This window comes from Leopardus geoffroyi, chromosome A2 (genome assembly GCF_018350155.1).
Source record: "Leopardus geoffroyi isolate Oge1 chromosome A2, O.geoffroyi_Oge1_pat1.0, whole genome shotgun sequence".
Classification (NCBI taxonomy): domain Eukaryota; kingdom Metazoa; phylum Chordata; class Mammalia; order Carnivora; family Felidae; genus Leopardus; species Leopardus geoffroyi.
The window spans coordinates 24773842-24791003 of record NC_059331.1 but is presented as its reverse complement, the minus strand read 5'-3'; the positions used below and the strand labels follow the sequence as shown (position 1 = coordinate 24791003).

Here is a 17162-nt window from a genome sequence, read left to right as displayed (position 1 = left end):
TTTATTTATTTTGAGAGTGAGAGACAGACAGACAGACAGAGTGCAAGCAGGGGAGGGGCAGAGAGGGGGGGGGTGGGGAGGAGGGACACAGAATCCAAAGCAGGCTCCAGGCTCTGAGCTGTCAGCACAGAGCCCGACACGGGGCTCAAACTCATGGACTATGAGATCATGCCCTGAGCCAAAGTCAGACGCCTAACCGACTGAGTCACCCAGGTGCCCCGAACCCAATTATTTTTAAATAAAACCATTAAATGCATAGGATTTCTACAATAGAAAAATATGAAAATGGATTCTCAGGAACCGAGAAAAGTTTAGGAATCTTTGAGCTCCAGAATGATACTAATGATATTAATGCTCATCACTCACCTCTGGTCTTTTGGTGCACACTGAGTAGACAAAAAGACACAACCTAATCTATAATAATAACAGGTATAATAATTACCTACCAAGCTCTTTCCTCCACTGGGCTTTTTTTGCTTCCAACAAACTTCTATCACGTTCTCTTTCCCCCAGGGTACTGAATATGTCAGCTGGTTTCCATGCATTCTCTCTAACACAAAAAACAACAGAAACCTTATTATATGTTTCTATACAAGTTACCCATAAATATTAAGTAATAAACTTGTAAACAGCTCACAGTCTTCACAGTAAATATTTCACATGCAAGTCAAGGAAAAGCAGAACCATTTTCACCAGAAGACCCCACAATAACATATAGGAGTTACATACACGGCAATTTTCTGTTCATACTGCTTAGATGTCTCTTGATTTTTATTTAAAACAGATTTACTTTCATCTAGGACAGATGAAAGAGCCTCAGTTTTTTGGAGTACTCCCATAACGTTTTTGTCATTTGGCTGATTAGAAATATCGTTTAAATGTAGACTGCCCCGACCTAGGGAATAAAAATGCATGTTTTAAAATTAACACTAAAATGACACATATTACAATACCTTATCTTGGCATACTGCTACACACTTTAAAAACACTGCCTTAACATTACCAAAGTAATTACCTCTCACAGCAATCCTTCAGTAGGTATTATCGTTCCCTTTTGCAAAAAAGGAAACTGAGCCCAGCGGTTAAATGGTCCAGAAGATCTATATAATCTCTTGTGTCAAATATGAAAACAAACAAGCAACAACAACAAAAACCCTCCATTTACTCTTGTTGATAATATTTTTACAAATAATATAATACAAATCACAACTTAAAGGAGAATAAATGCAAATAGCTTTATGAAAAACTCATTACCTTGTCCTTATTTTTCTCATTTAGCTGGGAAATCAATGGAAAACTTTATTATGGACCCCTGTCTCTATGCCTCTGTTATATCTGTTACAAATGTTTTATACAGGTTCCTATGCTTGGCTCAAACACTGTTCTAATTCTTCCTCAATGTGCTAGTTTTCCCAGTGAAGAGAAAGCATATTTAATATGCAGGTCAATACATGATTAGACAAATTCTGCCTTCAACTTTGTTGATGTTATCTCTCACTATGCATAGTAAGTTTTTATTTTTTGTTCTCTAGGCTACAATTCTAGCCTCTAAAGACCCAGCTCCCTCATTTTACAAAGAATAATCTAGACCAAGAGAAGGTAAATTACTCCAACTTGTCCCCAAGTCAGTTGTGGGGCCTCTTTCTGGTGACTGTTAATTTTAATTTATTTCATTATCGCCTAACAAAATTTTAATGATATTTCTACTCATATTAATTCTTTAGCTCAAAGCTGAAACTGGAAGGCTTTTAAAAACATAACACAGGGCGCCTGGGTGGCGCAGTCGGTTAAGCGTCCGACTCAGCCAGGTCACGATCTCGCGGTCCGTGAGTTCGAGCCCCGCGTCGGGCTCTGGGCTGATGGCTCAGAGCCTGGAGCCTGTTTCCGATTCTGTGTCTTCCTCTCCCTCTGCCCCTCCCCCGTTCATGCTCTGTCTCTCTCTGTCCCAAAAGTAAATAAACGTTGAAAAAAAAAAAAAAAAATTTAAAAAAAAAAAAAAAAAAACATAACACAATGCCCTAATGAAACAGAAGACATGTAACACTCTACTACTCCTTCCAAATCTATGATTTACATTGGTTAAAAAGATAGTGCTGCCAATCCTCAACGTAGATTAAGGGTCAAAGAAGGCAAAATGCAGGAGCCAGGAAAAAATCTTTTCAGCAACTCAAGTCAAATATTCGAAGTAAAGCTTCCCTCAATTTTCACTAGAAATTCTATAGTGGTCCTTTAAAACATTTAATATAATTATTTTTAATGTATGTAGAGCCTTCTATATTCTAAAATAAGTACCATAGCTTTTTTACTCTAGAGTCCACAGAATTGGGTTTAAGGCTATGGTACCATGATTGTACTGTGTTTTGAGCATTAACCTTAAAATGTGGCATATTATAACTATACAAGTAATTCTGCATGAGAAAACTGTTCTCTAAAAGAATAATTATTTTAAAAGATTGTTACACAGTAACTTAGAATTTAAGAGGCACAGTTATATCAAATCCAATGAATGAGAAATTCGAAAACAAGTACATATTGGTAAAGTTAATATTAATTAAAACTTCAAAAAAAACCTTACATGTTTCCTCCTTTCCATTTTCAATCAGGGAAATAGATCCATTCCCTTGGTTCACAGTCATCAAAATCTGTTGTAGTTGGTCTTGTGTTAGACACACCAAACTGCTCTTCATATTTTCAGCTGTGATGTGTTTTTGGCAAAGCTTCTCTTTAGATACTATAGATGTATTTATGGTGTTTCTAGTCTTCTGTATATTGGGGGTGGCAGGTAAAATCTCTTTCTGGACATAAAGACAGTCTTTATCTACATACTGCTTGCATAAATCCTTAGTGGGTGAAAAAGTCATACTATTTTTTTCACCTTTTGCCTGTGAAGTTTCTGAACCCATTCTCTTCTTTTGCAAAAGTTTTCCACTCTTGATACAAGTATTTTGTGTTGATTTTAGAATGTATCCAGTTTGTTTTGTTCTTAATGGACATTTTGCAATCTTGGTCTTATTTCCCATCTGTTAAAACACGAGAAATTTATACTTTATAACAACCCATGAAAAAATCAAACAATTATCCTTATTTATATTGTCTGTGATGTCAGGCTTCTAAATTTTTTTTCCATTTTGCTGTTAAAAGATTATATCCATGAGAAAATAACATTTAACCTTTGCAAATCTACCTAAAAGCTTCATCAACAACTGGAAATTATTTTATTTCAAGATACTGAATACAGAAGAATTTTCATTCTAGCTGTTGTAGAACATCTCCATTCTACTCCAGCTTGGAATCTCATGTCATGATTATACCACTCATACTACCAATTTTCTTTATAGGTATCTATAGACCTGTGCATTAGTAACTTAGGTTAGTTACGCCTTGAAAAACTTAACTTGTGGGTCGACATCCCTCTAGCGTAACTCCTGTCTTAATTATTAGTGCTTTCATATCCACATAGATCATTTTTCCAATTCCCTGGCCTCTCATGTCCTTAACTCTGCTCTTCTACTCTTGTCCTCCAAGCTACCTCGGTTACTCATTCCCATAATGATATCTTACACTGACCTTGTTACTCCTAACTTGCAATCCCTCCATAGTCTCAATTTCAATCACGGCACAATGACCAACACTCTCCTTGCATATCCCAATTCTGATAATTCTTTAACTCATCTGGGATCTATAATCTATTGATTCTACTACCTTCCTCTTGTCCTCATTTCCTTCCTTAAATTCCACAATCAACCAAAACCACCATTGCCTTCCATTCCCAACTCCTGCTCTGACACACACTTTGCAAATCCCCAAACTGGTAAAATCTAACTCTTCATCACCTACTCTGTGCCTGCACTACTCAGGAAGAAAAATACCAAGCCACAATATTTAGTTTCACCTTAAATACATAGCCCAAACAACATGCTACCCTATAGTCAAACATTTCCCAAATTCATTTACTCTTAATCTCAACTTTCTCCTCTTTCCCAAATTCCTAACACTTTCTCTTTCATAACTTATTCTCAGCTGAAAATCTTGATCAATATTTCACTAAAAATCTTATAGAGAAGCATTCTGAAAAAACTTCAAGAAATTTCTACCACCAAATCTGTACCAGCATCAATAGTCATACAAACCTGCTTGTACTCCTGTTATTCATACATATTCATATAACCCGTTCTCAGGGATCTTTCTCCAGCAATTCTTTGCTTTCTCCTGAATCAACTGTTTCTTTTCTGCTGGATCACATCATTTTTTATCACCTTAAAAAATACATGATTCCACTTTCTCCTCTCATCTCCCATAATCCCATTCCCAACAAGCTTTCACCCACACGACTCCACTAAAACTCATCAAGGTCACTAATAACTTTTATGTTGCAAATCCAGTGACTGATTCTCAGATCCTCATCCTAACATTATTATCAGCATGTGACACAGTTGATTATTCCTTCTATTTTGAATACTTAAAAAAAAATTTAATATTTATTTTTGAGAGACACAGAGCATGAGTAGGGGAGAAGCAGAGAGACGAGAGACCGAAGCAGGCTCCAGGCTCTGATCTGTCAGCACAGAGTCCGACATGGGGCTCAAATTCACAAACTGTGAGATCATGAGCTGAAGTCCGATGCTCAGCCAACTGAGCCACCCAGGGGCCCCAACTCCTTCCACTTTGAATCACTTTCTCTACTTCACTTCCAGGACTCCACAATCCTGGTTCTTGCTGCTTCTTTCCCCCAGACCTCTTAAAGTTGCTCAGTCCCAGGATCTCTTCTCTAAGTCACCTCATTCACTTGCTAATTTCTTTTACCCTTATGGCTCTAAATATTATCCATATACTGAGGACTCCCAAATTTGTCTCCAGGATGGAACTCTCCCCTAACTTAAGGTTCCATCTGTCTATCCAAACACTTCCACTGGGTTTCTAATAGCCATTTAAAACTCGGCATGCCCCACATAACCTATGAAAAGAATTCACAGTGACAAAAGTACATTATACACAGGACTTCCAAACGTTCTCATATTTATCATTTAATGAAATATATACATTCCTGCAAAGTCTGCTATGGACTGTGTATATGTGCACACACAGATTGGATAGGATCAAATAAAATTGTCTTTAATTACAAAAAAAAAAAAAAAAAAAAAAAAGCCTCAGCAAGCCCCAAATCAAACTCTTGATCTCCCACATGCCCCTAAATAACTTCCTCCTTTCAGAGGAAGCTACCCATGCCAAAAATTTTGGAATTATCTCTCATATGCCACACTTGTCATTAAACCTTGCTTTGCTCCATCTTCAAAATATATCCTGAATCTGACCACTCCTGAACACTTCTTGTGCCCTCTACTCCAAGTCATTATAATGCTCTTGCCTGAATTTCTAAAAGCCTGCTTTTCCTACTTCTGCCTTCACTTCCCAGTCTGTGCTCAGCACAGCAGCCACAGGTACCTTAGTAGGTAAAGTCACATCATGTCACTTTTTTCAAAAGCTTCTGAAGCCTTCCTATCTTACTTAGGAAGAAAACTGAACTTCTTACTCTGACCTAATGATCTGCACACGCTTCACATTTTATCCCCTTACCTGATCTCTCTGATCTCATTTTGTCTTAGCCTCCAGACATGTGGGCTTCTTATTCCTTGAATAAGACCCTCCTAATTTCAGGCCTTAGCATTAGTCAATCCCTCTACCTGGGCCATTCTTCCCTCATGGTTTATGTACTCACCTCCTTCAAATCTTTGCTCCAACATCACTGGCTCAGTGAGGTCTTCTCTGACCAACTGATTTAAATTTGCAGGTTTCCTGTTCTCCCTCACACTCTCACCTACCTAACACTTCCTTTTCCGAAGACTGCTGTGCCCCTAAAGTGACTGTGCCTCTTCCCTTTCTCTTTTTCCCTATAGCACTTTCCATCTTGTGACATTGTATATTTTGCTTACTGTATGCTCATTCAACTCAATCTTCTTTTTTTTTTAATGTTTGTTTATTTTTGAGACAGAGCGTGAGCAGGGGAGGGGCAGAGAGACAGGGAGACAGAACCAGAAGCAGGTTCCAGGCTCCGCGCTGTCAGCACAGAGCCTGAAGCAGCACTCGGACCCATGAACTGTGAGATTATGACCTGAGCTGAAGTTGGATGCTTAACTGACTGAGCCACCCCAAGTGCCTCTATTCGTTTCCAATGTAAACTCCCTAGGGCAGAGATTTTTTATACTTTGTCCACTGTATAGCTCCAGTACAGAACAATGAGTGGAACAAAATAGGTGTTGAGTGAATTTTTTGTTGACTACCCTCAACTACGCTATTTTAAAGACTGAATTATCTCTCTCCCCCATATTTATTCCCCTTTTCAAAATATCCTATTTCTGTGGCACTGTTGTCCTAATCTCTCAGACCAGTAAGCATGGAGTCATCTTTAACTTTATCCTCTTTCATGGTCTTCTTTGGCTTATGAACAAGTATTGGTCATTTCTTCCTTTCAAATATCTTTTTCTCACCATTTACATGATGATAAGTCTAAATTCAGGTTTTCATTACCACACTACTAGATTACAGTCTGCTTAATTCATACCTTTCCTCTATTAATCCATTACACATTTCAGTAAACCCAATTAACCGAAAGTAATTCAACACTCATTTAGTCACTATTAATTGTTGCTTTTTATGTGCTCACCAATACAGAAAAGCACTAGAGGTGTAAAAATGAAGAAGATATTTGCTGTCAAACAGTAGCGTAGATGCCCCACGACTTTCACCCGGCTTATCATATCCCAACTCTCCTGGTCTTCCAGTAACTTACATAATATACAACCACACTTAGACCAATTAGCCATTCACATTTCACCTGACTTTTCAAAATGTACCTGTAGTATCAGCCACAGATCTGTTTGTTATTCTCTTCACCTCATCCAAATCCTATTTGTTCCTAGCTTCAGGCTTTTGATAATACCAATGTAATTGGTACCACAACGTAAAATGCCTTTTATCCTCTCATCCCTGTGGCTATTTTAATATAACTAATTCTCTAAGTGAGAAATGGCAAACTTGAATACATACTGTAAATTAGGCTAGGTAGGAAACAAGATGAGTTGAAAAGCATTTTTCCACCTAAAGGAGGCAGTCACCATCAGAACCAGCCTACACTGCCAAACAGGAATCCAAGTATTCAAGAGAACCAAAAATGACAGATTTTACATTAAACTCTCCAATGTTTAGATACTGGCAATTCACTCTAGTTTTTGAAAACCATTGTGTGGAATAAGCAAATTATTAGCAGACTGCATGTAGCTTATACAGCTGAGCCCTACCACCTCAGACTCCAACTACAGCTCCTACTTTCTCACCCTTCTTTGACTCATATGGGCCTTTTTTTGGTCACTAATAGTTGAGCATTTTGTTTCTCTAATCAGTTGCTCATTCAAACTAAGTGCAGTGCATGCCATTAACATATCCTGAAGTCATTTCTGTCCCCTTCTTTCCATTTCACTAGCCACCACCCATGTTCAAGAACTTATGACTCTCCCTGGACTGTATTTGGCCCCTTAACTATGGTCTCTCAGTTACAATCTGTCCTTTGTAGGGCTGTCTGAAGCCCTATCCTACAACACAAATTATACCGTATCTACTCCACTTTTCAAAAATACTTTAATGCTCCCTACATACAAATCAAGAAGTTCAAATTCTTTAAGTATATATTTAAACTTTTTAAAGGGTGCCTGGCTGTCTCAGTCTGTTAAGCGTCTGACTCCTGACTTCAGCTCAGGTCACGATCTCAGTTCATGAGATCGGGCTCTGCATCGGACTCTTGCACTGATGGCGCAGAGCCTGCTTGGGATTCTCTCTCTCCATCTCTCTCTGCCCTTCCCCTACTCATGCTCTCAAAATAAATAAATTAAAAAAAAAAAATTAAACTCTTTAAGACTAAACCCTCCCCTAAGCTTTACGTTCTATACTTCCCTGAGATACACACTATTCCCCAAATGCAAATTAGGCTTTCTATCTTGTTATTGTGCCCAGTATTTTCTCTGAACTTAGAATACACTCCCCTACCTCTTTACCTATAAATATCTGCCTCATCTTTTAAGTTCTAATTAAAATGTCACCTCGTTTATGAAGCATTCCCTGGTCTCCTCAAACCACAAAGAGCTGCTCTTTGCAGTGTTGTCTGCCTTTTATAACCCTACTGTGGTATACATTATCCGACTATAGTACACATCATATTCTACTTGTAATATAGTTATTTACCTGACACCCTCACTTCCAAAACACAAGGACCAGGTTTTGCTCATTTCCTTTCTTTCAATCACAGAAGAAATAAAGCCAAGAATGGCACTCTACTAGAATTTTACATCTTCAGTAAATCCTTGTTAAATAAAAACTTACTAATTGACAATCTAATTTAAATAGAATTATCCTGCAAAATTTCACTTACGAAAAAAAAATAGACCAAAAAATCTTCTAAAAATATTTAATAAAATGGGGGTAGGGGGGTGGGCAGGAAGGGCAATGATGTGGCATGAGGTCAATATATACTCAGCTCAATTCTGATTATTTTTTGTAGCTAAATGGCAGGGGAGAAAAAAAATAACAAAACCAATAAATGGAAGCAGCAAAAGATCATGAACTACCAAATAAACATTCAATTATGTTCAGGTTACTTATTAAGAAAAAGCAATCTAGACCAAATAATTCCAAGTGTTTACTGGATTATGTGAATTTTAATAGATCAAAATAGATCAAGTCTTCATGTCAAAATTTTTACATAGCCAAATTGTTTTTTAACTAGTTTTAATTCTATCAATATTTTTCATAATACAATGTCTAATGAATTTGTTTAGTACTGGCTGACTTTATCATTTATATGGGGCCAGGATGCCAAAGCTAGAAAGAATCAGAGAAAAGTAACATTTTAAAATATAAAATGTGCTACTTAACACTAATATTGTGTATATCCTTTAGCATGACACTATTCTGCTTCTCACATGTAGAAATACCTATTAAAAAATTTTTTAAATGTTTTATATTTCAACTAATATGTGTGACAATTTTTTTTAATGTTTGTTTTTGAGAGAAAGAGAGACAAAGTGCAAGCAGGGTAGGGGCAGACAGAGAGCAAGACAGAGAACCTGAAGCAGGCTCTAGGCTATGAGCTGTCAGTACAGAGCCTGACCTGGGGCTCGAACTCACAAACCTCAAGATAATGGCCTGAGCCAAAGTCAGACACAACCAACAGAGCCACCCAGGCGCCCAAGTGACAATTTTAAGTGTAAGAGTTTAGAAGTTTATTCATTTATTTTGAGAGAGAGCAGGGGAGGGGCAGAGAGAATGAGATAAAGAGAATCCTAACCAGGTTCCACACTGTCAGTGCAGAGCCCAATGCAGGGCTCAATCCCACGAATCATGAGATCATGACCTGAGCCAAAGAGTCAGACATTTAATCAACTGAGCCACCCAGGTGCCTGAGTATAAGAGTTTAGAATTTATAAATTACTCATGACACTGAATCATTAACATTTCTTTCATTTCTCTTCCTAAAAGCTTAAGAAATTAAACTGGTAACCATCTTTAACTTCATATTCCTTACCACGGATTTAAAAAAAATGCAGAAGGGATTTTGAAAAATTTAAAAAGTACTCGGACCACAGAGGTGTTAAACTTAATCATGACGAGATGAGAGTTCAGCTGTGTTTAAAGAGCACACTATGGGGCGCCTGGGTGGCTCAGTCGGTTAAGCGTCCGACTTCGGCTCAGGTCATCATCTCACAGTCTGTGGGTTCGAGCCCCGCATCGGGATCTGTGCTGACAGCTCAGAGCCTGGAGCCTGCTTCTGATTCTGTGTCTCCCTCTCTCTCTGCCCCTCCCCTGCTCATGCTCTGTCTCTCTCTGTCGCAAAAATAAATTAAAAAAAAATAAAGAGCACACTATGACAATGACAGTAATTCAACCTATGAGGAAAGGGAAAACCAGAACTGTAGGTAGGTGTTGTAGTCACTCAGGAGCTTCTCCCAGTAGAAGAAAAACACTATGAAGAGAGAATTCATGAATAACTTATGGAAAAGAGAATCCAACATAAAGCTGAATGAGATTTGGGAAATTAAAAACAGATTTAAGCAAAAAAAAAAAAAAAAAAAAAAAAGACAAGTACTACTATCTTTGTATTTTACCTTCTGTGAGGAGCAAAGAAAGAAATGAGGAAGATCTCAGCAACCCCTATAAATAAGGGAAGAGAAGCTCCTTAAAGTAAAATCAATCTAGAAGGGAGACTTAGGTTTCATCAGAATTTTTTCCCCAGCTTTATTAAGGTATAATTGACAATTAAAAACTGTATATATTTAAGGCGTACAACTAGATGATTTGATAAATGCATACACTGTGAAAGAGTCACCACAATCAAGGGAATTAACATATCCATCACCTTATATAGTTACCATCATCAGTATTTTGAACTCTCAAAAGCAAGAGGAATAAAATCAAACAATTTGCTCCAAGACAGTGAATAATAATTTAAGATCAACATCGATTGAGACATAGTTACTCTGGAAAAAAAGAATCCTAGAATAAAATATTTTTAGATTGCTAATAGAATCTTGTGATGATTCTATCAAAAGTCCAAGACTAGTAATTTTATTATAGGCATGAAAGGAGATCGCCATATGTTCTAGGCTGGTTAAAAAGACAATGAAATGTCTTCACAAAATGTGGTGACTAAAGCAAATCCATTAAGGACATTGATGGAAGAAGAAACAGGTGAAAGAAAACTGAGGTCAAGGGAAGATGGAAACCAACTATTACAAGCAGCTCTTTATCTAAGAGCTAAAAAAGGGGTGCTGTAGTTGTTAATGTGACTCAAATAAAATAATTAGTTGCAATATTTTATTTTTTTTTTTTTCAACGTTTATTTATTTTTGGGACAGAGAGAGACAGAGCATGAACGGGGGAGGGGCAGAGAGAGAGGGAGACACAGAATCGGAAACAGGCTCCAGGCTCTGAGCCATCAGCCCAGAGCCTGACGCGGGGCTCGAACTCACGGACCACGAGATCGTGACCTGGCTGAAGTCGGACGCTCAACCGACTGCGCCACCCAGGCGCCCCTAGTTGCAATATTTTAATAGAGCAGGACCAGGAAAAAATATATAATTTGTATTCTGTGATTTTAAAAAGCACACAAGGTATACAACTATATACCATATTCAGAGAGATAATTTTTACTGGTAACATGTGGAATTACTGATTATCATCACCCACTTATGAAGTGATTATTATGCTCGGTACTCAAGGAACTTCACCTTGATCAAACCTGGAAAAAAGAGCAAAGCCATCAAGAGCTCAGAGTTGAAAAGTGCCACATCATCCAAATTGAGCTCTATTCACAGAAACACAAAAGACTTTAAGATGCTGCAATGATAAAGGAAAAAGGAGGGCTACAGTGAATTATGGAAGAGATGAAATTTCTGCTCCTATTAATCTAAACATGGAAAAAAATAGGGAACAAGAAAAGTATGATATCAAAAAACTGTGAAAGTGGTACTGTATTTTGTAGAAAAAGTCACTATGGGTTCCTGATAAAAATTTAAAAGGAAAATTATCATTAAGCTCAAGTACGATCTCTTAAAGGAGAAGGCAAAATGCATGTAAGTCTGTAAATCAGATACACCGTTTTGATGTGGGAAAATGGAATTTGAATATGAAAAGAAAAATATTCTCATTTTAAAGAATATGTATTTTTAAAGATCTTAGGAACTGCACTGTCCAGTGTAGTAACTACTAAATTTGCATTCAAAAATTCACTTCCTTAGTCATACTAGCCACATTTTAAGTGCTAAATAACCACGCATGACTAGTTGCTGACTACCATATTAGAAAACAATGATCTTAAAATATTTCCATCATCGCAAAAAGATTTACTAGGCAGCACTGATGTAGAGAAAAATGTTCTATACAGCTTTTTAAACTGAAAAAATATGATCCCATTTCTGTGAAAGGACCAGCCTGAAAGCAAGAGACCGATAACTCCTCATCATTATCCCAAACCCATTATGATAATTTCACAGGAATTCTTTTCAAACCACTGTAAAGAAAACCACATTTTACTTTCAAAAACAGGTCAGGTCATTTGGCTTACCTTCACAGAATATTTTGATTTACATTCTACAAAAGAAAAAAATAATTACTGAGCCATCAAACAAAAACACACTAAGGCAGTCACAAAATAAATTTTAATTAGCATTGTTTCAAGAAGGTATTTAATAGAAATATTAACCCCAAAAGCATTAACTTTAGGTCCTGAGTGTTCTAACTTTTACAGAATAGTTCAAGAATTTCTATTTCACTTCTATTTATTTTCCAAGATAAAGCTATAAACGGATCAGGAAAAAAAAAAAAATAGTAATATGAATGAGTGGACTACCAAAGTTTACTGAGTTTTAAAACTAATAGTAAAAATGATTTTAGAAACTGTGGTCTTACTACAAATTTAATTTTCTCAAACTACATTCTTTATATACACAGAACATAATTACACAAACTTCACCCAGATTATCCATTAGGCAACATATTAAACATTAAAATATACTGGGACATTAAGTTTTATGAATAAATACTGAGAGTAGTAAGCAGTGATGTAATCTGACTTTACTTGGCTAAAAATAAATCTGAAAAAGTGAAAACAGCTTTTTGCAAAGAATCATTTAAATATTACTCTATTATAAGCAAAAAGTACATTAAACTCATATAAATTTTAGGTAGGAATATAAAAGTTAACAGTTTAGGTTTCCAGTAACACAGCATACCATATGGAGACAATATTAACTTGGTTTTTCCATCCAATAATTCAGTTTCAAGCTTTAAACCATCTCTGAAAAATAAAAGAAAGTTGTCATTTTTAAGAAACAGCAAAGTTTTAAAGAGAAATGAAATGCTCATTTGAATCTTGAAAATATATACGTTCTTCCCAATTTACACAAGAACTGTAAATATTAAACCATTCTTTTAATTAAAATCGTTTTTCAATCCAAGATAAAACTAAACACTCAGAAAATTCCTGAAACTTTCCAATAATAAAAGAATTTATTACCTTTAACATGAAACTTCGTATTTTACTGGTAAGCAATGAATTCAATTATCATGCCATTATTTAACTCTTATAAATCCAGACTGGAAAAAATGCTGTTACCAAAACTCTCCACCTAAGTTAAAGTAGCAAAACATATCTAACTACTATTTGTTCATGACTAATACATTCTATGGCCTGCTACATCATTAATCCGAAAGTGGCCTGTAACATTGCCACCACTGTTACTAACTTTTTGAGCACACTGACACTTCGTTACTATAACAACAAATCTGTAATAAGTTTTGGCTGTTATAATTTATTTGTGCATGTCCTATGCAAGAGCACAAAGTTAACGGTAGACACTACCAAGGTAACTTGTACAAATCAAGGTCCTAATAAAAATTCCACTGAAAATAAAAATAGTCCACATTTAATTCACTGTTTCCTAAAAGTGGGGGAGGAATAAGTGTAGGTCAATAAACATCAACGGGAACAAATGTGATGTCTAAGAGACAAAATTAAATCCAGCGGGATCAGCCAAGGAAAAAAAGAAAGGTTGAAAAAAAGTCTCACTGGGAACACGAAACTCTAGTGTTGGTAAGTAGAGGAAATCAAAATACCCTGTTTTATTAAAACAGTGGGGGAAAACGGACTTTAAAAGTTTCCCTGTTGCAGCGTTAGAATACTCCATGTTTACGCGTTCGTGAAACTCAACAAACAAAAGAATGAAACCGAAAAGTACGTCTTATTTACTGCACTGTAAACTCCTTTAGGGGCAGCCTGTCGTATTTATTTTTCTCTCTACAGATTCTAGGATACAAAATTCATTTGCTAAATGATGTGTAGTCTGAGTTTGGTAACTTTTCATCTTCTTAAAACATGAACTTCCCCATCACTTCCCTGCAACAGTCCTTTTTACTCAACAAACTTAATGAGGGCCTATTAGGGGCCAAGCACTGGCAATGCATCGGTTGCTCAAGACTCGGTTCCCCGCATTTCGGGCGTTAAACGCCTCTGGGCGCTCCGACAACCTGCAGAGACGCCAAAGGCGCAAAAAAACCAGGGCCGGAGCCAGGATTTCTCCCCGGGAAGCCACTAAACTTTATCTCTCCATCTGCCCTTACAGCTTTCCGCCTCTCTTCCCTCACCACCGTGAGGTTAATGAGAGGGCGGAAAGGAGGTCCCGGACAGATTTACTGCGAGTAACGTTGTGCAAAAGCGGCGGCAGCGACAAACGCCGTCCCGGGCCTCTGGTCCCCTCTCCGCCGCAGGCAGCCGAACAATGCCGTATGAGGCGGCGCAAGCCGGGAAGGTGTTCCACGAAGGATTCCAAGGGCCAACCTAGCCTCACCCCGTCTCCGCTAGAGACCACCCTTCTCGCCCCAGCTTACCCTAGGTTCATGGCCTGACCTCTCGCTCTCTCCACAAACACTCAGGTCCCCTGTGTACGCCGGTTGCCTCCGCCGCTCAACAAGCGCTACGCCCATTGGATACGGTGATGCCGGCGAGCTGGGAGAACAGACCAATCAGAATTAGTCGTGCTGGAGGGTGCTCTCTCTACCGGGGAGAAGCCACGGTGGAGACCCGCTGGGTTAGCCTGGCCTCAGGCGCTTCGCCCTCGTTCTTGGGTAGTGGGGATCTTCGTTCGTTGGAGTTGTAGGCACACCACCCTCCTCCCTCCGCCCCTAGTTCACTCGAAGCCCCCAGAGAAGTGCCTCAGCTCAGGTGGAGGTGGCAAAAATATGGAAAAACTAAAAGTATAAGCTTTTTAGGAAATGAACATTTCCCGTATTTCATATTTGTAAGAGAGGGTTATTCGGGTATAAAATAAATTGGGAGTGGGGACCTGGGGAGAGACTCCTAGGTCCGGTACAGGGTTTGTCCTGTTTCTGGCTCTGACCTCCGCAGGAAGCCTAATGCAATGTAACTCTTCTTTAAATTGCAACAATCACAAGTACTGAATTTCAGCTCTTTTGTGCAGACTGGGAGCTAAGGGCTTTAGGTCTATTGAAGCTTTACATTATCTCTGAGGCACAGAGAGGTTAATCAAACGGTTTAACCCCGGAGCCCATGTTCCGAACTAGTGTTTTATGAGTCTAACTGCTGTTAGTTCTTAAAAATCTAAATTTAAACGTACTTCCTCCAAGAACCTCCTCTGGAATCCGCTAGTGGGTAAATCAGGAACCTATTCTCTGGAGTTTCCAGTCCCTGCCCTTTTGATCCGCGCGCTCATACGTTTAAGATCCTGTGTCAGAGGGAGCTTCAGAGGGCCAGGCAGTTGGTGTCTCATGTACCTCCATAGCCACAGCACCTGGCACTGAAAAGCATAGACAGTTAATAATTGTCACATGAAAACACAGCAAAAAATAAAAAATGCCAACAACTTTATTAAATTTGGCTGAATGCTATTTCATGATAAGGATTATAATGCAGCTACTAAAAGTTCACAGGGTTTTCATCTACTCAAGCAATTTTTGGAAACTATAGTTTTAATAAATGAGGCACATTGAACTCTCATAGTACATTCAGTGAAAACTCAGAGATCTTTTAATATTCGTTTATGTACCTGGTCTGTGGAAGATATACTTAAATCAACATTTGTTAATCTACTTGACTGAGTAAATGAACAGGTACCAGAGTACATTTGATCCTGTGTTTTGTTTTGTTCTGTTTTAAGGAACACTTACCTAGGCATAGGGAAAAAAAAAAAAAAAAAAAAGGCTAAAAAGATTTAAACTGACATGCTAACCGGAGTATTTCTGGGAGATAGAGTGGTGTGACTTACAAAATGTTACTTTGGGGGCACCTGGGTAGCTCAGTCGATTGAGTGTCTGCCTCTTGATTTTGGCTTAGGTTATGATCTCACAGTATGTGAGATCGAGTCCTTTGTCAGGCTCTCTGCTGACAGCGTGAAGCCTGCGTGGGATTCTCTCGCTTCTCTCTTTGCCCTTCCCCCTACTCATGTGTTCTCTTTCTTTCTCTCTCTCTCTCTCTCTCTCTCTCTCTCTCTCTCAAGTAAATAAGCCATACAGAGAAAGACAAAAGTCCATTGACTGATGAATGGATAAAGATGTGGTATATATCTACAATGGAATATTACTCAGTGATCAAAAAGAATGAAATTTTGCCATTTGCAACAACATGGATGGAACTAGAGGGTAAAATGCTAAGCAAAATAAGTCAGAGAAAGATAAATATCATATGATTTCACTATGTGGAATTTAAGATTCAAAACAGATGAACATAAGGGAAGGGAAGCAAAAATAATATAAAAATAGAGAGGGAGACAAACCATAAGAGACTCTTAAATACAGAGAACAAATGGAGGGTTGCTGGCCGGGTGTTGGGTGGGGGAAGGGCTAAATGGGCAAGAGGCATTAAGGAGGACACTTGTTGGGATGAGCACTGGATGTTATATGTAAGTGATGAATCACTAAATTCTATTTCTGAAATTATTATACTATATGTTTGTTAACTAACTTGGATTTAAATTTTAAAAAAATTTTATATATGGTAAAATGCACAGATCTTAGGGTATAATTCAGAGACTTTTTTGGTAAATATATGTACTCATTTAACCACCACTTCAATCAAGATACAGAATATTTCTGTGACCCCCAAAAGTTCTCTTGTACCCTTTCCATCAATCCCTACCCCTTTTTGTAGGCAATCACTGTTCTGATTTCTATCACCATAGATTTAGTTTAGTCTTTTCTAGAATGTCACATAAATGGAAGCACACAAGGTGTGGGTTTGGAGTCTGATCTCTTTTACTTAGCATAACATTTGTGAATTCATCATGTTATGTGAGTATAGGAATTTGTTCTTGTTTTGTTGCTGAGTTCATACATTGTAGGAATGTATGACAATCTGAGAATATTTGGATCACTTCTAGTTTGGGGGTATTATGAAAAAAAAAAGCCGCTCTATATACTCTTGTGCAAGTCTGTTTGTACACATGTATTTTCATTCCTCGTGGGCAAATACTTGGAAGGAGACTCATTGCTGGGTCTGAGGACAGATGTTTTAAAATTTTTGTTAGAAACTACCAGACTGTTTTCTGAAGAGGTTGTGCCATTACACACCCCCAATGTATGAGGATGAGGGTTCTAGTAGCTTTCAT

At 37.8% G+C, this 17162-nt stretch overlaps 1 protein-coding gene across 11 annotated transcripts in view; it reads right to left on the bottom strand.

Moving 5' to 3' along the window:
- CCDC66 (coiled-coil domain containing 66) overlaps positions 1-14517 on the bottom strand; it is a 64505-nt gene extending 49988 nt beyond the window's left edge. For 4 of the 11 annotated variants that reach the window (XR_006715879.1, XM_045493256.1, XM_045493258.1 and 1 more), the window contains exons 1-6: positions 14431-14517; positions 12777-12841; positions 12110-12135; positions 2576-3020; positions 730-895; positions 443-550 (exon numbers count right to left, since the gene is read on the bottom strand). Coding sequence is in view for 10 of the 11 variants with exons in the window: in XM_045493256.1 (XP_045349212.1) it covers positions 443-550; positions 730-895; positions 2576-3020; positions 12110-12135; positions 12777-12841; positions 14431-14441 (821 nt within the window). In the remaining variant the exon portion in view is untranslated. Of the gene's footprint in view, positions 1-442; positions 551-729; positions 896-2575; positions 3021-10151; positions 10198-12109; positions 12136-12776; positions 12842-14430 lie in introns of those variants that run through there. The other 7 variants (XM_045493257.1, XM_045493263.1, XM_045493264.1 and 4 more) reach the window with 6 other exon arrangements.
- Positions 14518-17162: the final 2645 nt, after the last annotated feature.